General features: G+C 33.9%; 1 protein-coding gene across 1 annotated transcript; it reads right to left on the bottom strand.

Moving 5' to 3' along the window:
- Positions 1-4182: 4182 nt before the first annotated feature.
- LOC129003596 (uncharacterized) lies at positions 4183-5400 on the bottom strand. Its single transcript, XM_054431894.1, has one exon. The coding sequence runs from the start codon at positions 5398-5400 to the stop codon at positions 4183-4185; it is 1218 nt and encodes a 405-aa protein (XP_054287869.1).
- Between the last annotated feature and the right edge of the window lie 663 nt (positions 5401-6063).

Below are 6063 nucleotides of genomic sequence, written 5' to 3'. Positions count from 1 at the left end.
CAACATGACAACCTCACAAACCATCATAACTGGTCAATATCACACGTTGTATATATAATGAACGATAAAAACATATCACTTTTTTGTTTGAAGTTCATTGTTGATAATGGTGGGTTGGCGGTTGGTTGTTACATATAACTTAATTGGCCATTAAGTTTTTGCAGGATACCTTTATGTTATCAGGTTTTTATTGTAATAATGAAACAAAATACAAATAATTTTCAAAATAAAACTTTTGTTCTGAGTATTAGATAAACATTTCTGTATTTGCTTAGTAACTCCTTTTTTCAAGAGGATGGTAAATAAACGTTTTTCATGATTATTTAAACATCTTTTTATCATCCCTCTATTACAGGTTCTGGTGCTGTTAGTAACTTATACAAGTCATAATCTTGACGTAACAGATCGCGTATATTTTAGAAATAAGTAGGCTTAGTGCGATATTATGCATTAAAGAACCTACGATTGTCGAGTGCAAGCAAACCGTGTTATATTACTGAAACGTGATGTGGAAACAAACAGTAGGTTCTACTTATTACGTATTAAACAATAAATACAACAAAACAATAATTATTCTTAGTTCGATAGTTACTTCGAAAGTTTATTTGCTATAGGTAAATTTACCAACAAGTTAATATCGATGAGAGGTACATTGGTTTACATACACATGGTTTAAATCACATAAATTTAATTGGCACATATAACGAATTAACCCAGTAACAAAATGCATGCCATTAACTTAATTGGTATTTCCAGCAAAAAAGTTTTTCGCTAATATACTATTCTAAGTAGTAAGCTCGTTTTCATAACTGAGTAATGCAGTTGAATGCAAACTAAACTATTCATGTATAAACTAACATTTGAACCATTCAATGAAATTTCAATTGTGCTAAGTCAACTATGACCGAATAAACTATGTTGAATATTCCATTTACAAACATTGTTCATACTATACAACTTTATTATGTCAAAACTACGAACCATTATTCCAAACCAGTATGTCTAGAGTATTACGCATTTTTCTGAAAATCTTAAATAAGTAAACCACGATTTCCACTCAGTATTTTCACAAACCCACTTTTGTCCATTTATGTATATATAAAATAAAATTCAGCTAAGAGTTAGGTTTGAAATAAATTTTGTACTCTCCATTTATAGTTTAGATTTGAAGTATTGAATCAAATAAAAAATCACTTAACGGAAAAACATAAAAGGCATATTCCCTTAGAGCAACCCAAGTTACATCTTGCTCAAATGTTTTAACAAAACTCCTTGGAGAGTGCGAGTCATATCTTCTAAGTTTAAGGAAAGGTCATTTTGTGTTTGTGCTACAGCTTTCATCTTGGCCCTCCTTGAAATTCCTAACTGATTCTTGCACATAGTTATACCAAAACGTTATGGTCCTTGCTGGATAAAATAGGCCATTCATTTATGTACAGTTCTATGCGTTCAGTTAGTATTATTTACTTAATAACAATTATATTTCCAAACAAATAGAAACAGTGGTTTTCGCTAACTTATGTTTGTTTTTTATTCACAGTATGTTTTTTTTTGACAATAAATAAGCATGTTTTAAAAATAACTTATTTATGTTTACTGTTTAGGCTACCCAGAATTATTTTAGTTTATTTCTCAATACATAATGCAGTTGGTAGTATACATTTGATTTAAATTAAGGTTTGGGACCAGGTTTAGCATTAACAATGCATTAAACCGTACTGGAAAAATGTATTACTTTAAAATCTAGAATTATATTTTTAAAAGTCAGTTCAGCAGAAAAAAGGGCCATTAGTTGTATGATTCTATAAAACCTTATATTACATTAGAGTATTTAAAGTTACCAAACGAAGAGATCGTTACACAAATTATAAGTGATAACAATCTTAAACATTACAGATAATTATAAACTATATAATATTAGTTGTTTAAGAATCATCAATATCATTCAAAACCTTATGTTAAATGCTGAATGAAATTTATTCTAAATATTCACTAAACGTTGTGCTCTCACACTAAGTACTAATTTAATTGACAGTAAAATATTTGAAACTAAACATCAAATAGAAGCTAGGCTCATCTTTGAGTTGCAGATAACAACTGTGGCAATCTAATTAACGTCGTCTAAAGTCAAAACTTGCCCTTAGTTTTCTGCCTCAATGGTTCCTATTGTAATTCAATTAAATATTAGTTTTAGTTTTAGATTCAAACTTATTTGATGTTGTTTCAATTTTCACTCGACAAGAATATAGCATAAGCTGTACCTTTACTGTTGTAACAAAATAGTTATACAGATTATCTGTAAGGAAGTTCCTCAAGTCACTATAGATATTTCTTTTATTGCTTTAATGAAGTTTATTACATAATTTTCATGAACCAGTCACAATTTAATTTACTGCATCGTAACTGTTAGAGATTATGCAGAGTGATTTTTTTCTAACGCAGTCCAAATACTTGAAAATAGCAAGAGGCACTTTTTATTACATATGATAAAAGCACTCCAGCTCATATGATGTTATCCCTGTTCTTTTTACTTCTTTCCCGATTGGCTGATATGCATCGTTCCAGTTATCAATGAGGCTTAGTGTTATTGACTAACAGGGAGTTTTCGCACGTTTTAATAGAGTTTGCGAAAACTGCAAATTAAGACTTATCCTCAACAAATTCCAAATATCACAAAAACTCTTAAATAACCATCCCACAATGCATATCAGCTGATTGGCAACAAAATAAAGACATGGCTAACAAGGTCACAGCTTCGGATAAAAAATATAAGCTTCTTTGGTCATTAAGCACTGTCTTATGATGATTATAATTTCGGTTGAGTAAAAACACAATCCTGTTTTAGTGAGCTCAACGTAAGTATTTTTCTGGTTCGAATAACCACTTTAAATAGCTCGTAGATAACGGAAGTTTCGCTGTTCTGGCTAAAACAGTTTCACAGTAGCTTAACAGTATTTTGATAGCAAATATTTTATCTATCTAGGCAGTTTCAACTAATTCTGTTATCATCAACTTATAAATATTGATCTAATTCAATTTGCAAAGAAAAGTTGCAAATATTATGCTTGTTTTACGCAAAATATACAAGTCTATTGTTTTTGTATATTTTAACTTGGAGCCTTTCCTCTAGCCTTCAAAGAGGGGGTTCTTATTTATGGATCTTAACTGCAACATCAAAAATTCCCTCGGCCTCGTTTTTTGATTTTTTACATTTAGATTTCTAATTTTGCGTCTTCTTTTGCTGATCAGTTATTACATTGATTCCAGCACATAACTGATAAAAATAGCTAACAGCATAGTTACAAAACTAATTTATTTGTAGTAAAAAAAAAATCTCTGATCTTTTTACAGTTACATGAAATATATCAATCATCCATCTTTTTCCATCTTGGCATTGTTCTGACATAGTTTTTTTATTGTTTTGTAAATATTAAGCAAATGTTAAGTTTACGTATGTGTACAGGTCTTATTTTAAAGTCTTATTTATCCCCTACATTGAACCTACGTAAATGTACAACTGAATGAACGAATGACTACACTAACCCTTCCTACGGTAGACACACACTGGGGCAGAACCTCAATATTTGAAATGTGCTGTTTACTTAGTCCAAGCTAAATATTTATCTTTTGTGCCATTTCGTGCATATGTTTCCACTAAGATCTCTTTTAACTCTTTTTTGATGAAGTTCATATAAAAAGGTACCAAACCTCCCCGTAATTTTGCGAAAGACTTTAAAGAAGTCCCTTTGGAACCTCGGGTTTCCTTGCAAAAAATAGCGTTCTGTCTTATCAGAAAGCGCTTCGCATCTTTCTCAAAATCCTCTGGGGATTGCTTGAAATTCTTTAATAAGATCAACTTTGTACCGTGATCGTTTAAGCAAAAATTAAATCGTTAATAAGTATTTGTAAGTTTCTATACAGTATATATGATAATTTATCAACATATTTGTATTTATAGATGATTAAAGAATTTAGATACTGATGGATAAACTTAGATTGAATGATAGATGTAGATAGATAATTAAGAGAGAAAAACTAGATGATGTTTTTAGTGGACTGTATTTCTTTAAACTGAACAAAAAGTAAACATGATATAAAATAAGACCAGCTGTTAGAAACAGTGAATTAGAAAAAATAACTTTAAACATTCTCCCCCCCATTGCACCGAAGGAGCAATAAATATTAATCACTGACTTCAATTGGAAGAGGACAAAGCTTGACTATTGGTCTTTTCAGTGAGGTACTTGCTGTTCTCAGAGTGGCTACTCGGGTAAGTCCATCACGACCTGGATGAAGTTCAGTCACTCTTGCTAGCGGCCACTTTGATGGTGGTAATTGCTCATCAACAACAAGAACAACTGATCCGAGTTTTATTGAACAGGAAGGAAATCTCCATTTGTATATTGCTTGAAGTTGTTGAAGGTACTCCCGAGACCACTTCTTCCAAAATGATTCCAACATTTGGCGAGTTAATTTCCATCGAGTAAGTCTTGATGTGGGTTGGTTTTCTTGATTAGGTTCTGGGATAGTAGTTAAAGATTCGCCAACTAAAAAGTGCGCAGGGGTTAGGATTGCTAGATCGTCTGGATCTTCTGTAAGCTGGCAGAGAGGGCGAGAATTGAGTACAGCTTCTATTTGTACCAGCACTGTCGAAAATTCTTCGTAAGTTAGTAGGTGGGTCTTCATAACTCTTTTGAGATGGTATTTAACTGATTTAACACCAGCTTCCCAATGACCTCCAAAATGTGGAGCAGCAGGAGGGTTGAATTTCCATTCAGTTCCATCATTAGCAAGCAGGGATTTGAGTTGACCTGATTCTGCTGAAGACAAGGAAAACAATCTTTTCAGTTCTTTGTCAGCTCCTACAAATGTTGTCCCGCAGTCACTCGTTAAAGTAGCACAGATGCCTCGACGGCTGGTGAATCGTTTGTAAGCCGCTATGAAGGCTTCTGCTGAGTAGTTGGAAACCAACTCTAGATGAATAGCTGAGGTCGCCGAGCAGATGAACACCGCAATATAACCTTTGTAGGTTTTTGCTCTCTTTCCATGCCATGTTTTGACTACAAAAGGGCCTGCGTAATCTACACCAGAGTGCAAAAAGGGACGTGATGGTGATGTTCTTGTAGGAGGAAGCTGCCCCATTAATTGTTGAGCTCTTTGAGAGCGATAACGAGCACAAGTAACACACTTTAACAGTTCTCGTTTGACGATAGGTCTACCTCCAACAACCCAGAACTTCTGACGAACGGTTGCAAGTGTACAACGGGTGCCACTATGCAGAGTCCTGAGATGAGCATCATCTATCACTAGTTTTGAGAACTTAGAATTCTTCGGAAGGATATAAGGATGCTTTGAATCATATTCTAATGAAGATTGTTCAAGTCTGCCTCCAACTCTCATTAAACCAGTGTTATCGACAAAGGGGTTAAGACTTATAAGATTAGATTTTTCTAAAGGTCTGTTGTTTTGTAACCGCGCAAGCTCATTTTTGAAGGCATGTTTTTGAATGAGTTTTACCCACAACAAAAGGGATGAGTTGAGATCTTGAGGAGTTAAAAAAGATTGACAATTAGTAGGGATGGATTTTTTTGTTTTGGCAATGAACTTTTGACACCAGGCAGTAACACGTAATAGTTTTGACAGTGTTGAGAAGCGCTCTAGCATTTCTGGTTCTGGTTCAAAGTTTAAAATGTGGCAAGTTGATTGAGGGATTCGCAGTTCAGATTTCGCTGCTTGAGCTGGATCAAACGTCGTGGATGGCCATTCATAAACATCTTTATTCAGCCACGGAGGACCCGTCCACCAAAGCTTATGGTTGCTAAGGATTTTAGCAGTAACACCTCGTGAAGCACAGTCGGCTGGATTTTCATTTCCTGCTACATACCTCCACTTAGCGAGCGGTTCTGTCTCTTGTATAACACTTACTCTGTTACGCACAAAGTCTTTCCATTTTGAAGGTTGATTTGTGATCCAGGTTAGGGAAACCATAGAGTCAGTCCATAACCATGCTTGGGTAGATTCTAAGTTGAGCATTTTCCGAACATACTTTACAAGTTTTACTAG

The sequence above is a fragment of the Macrosteles quadrilineatus genome, unplaced genomic scaffold (genome assembly GCF_028750875.1).
Source record: "Macrosteles quadrilineatus isolate MER2022 unplaced genomic scaffold, UCM_ALF_1.0 Scaffold_9__3_contigs__length_116548681, whole genome shotgun sequence".
NCBI lineage: Eukaryota > Metazoa > Arthropoda > Insecta > Hemiptera > Cicadellidae > Macrosteles > Macrosteles quadrilineatus.
The sequence above is the reverse complement of the archived record's forward strand: the minus strand, read 5'-3'. Positions and strand labels throughout refer to the sequence as shown.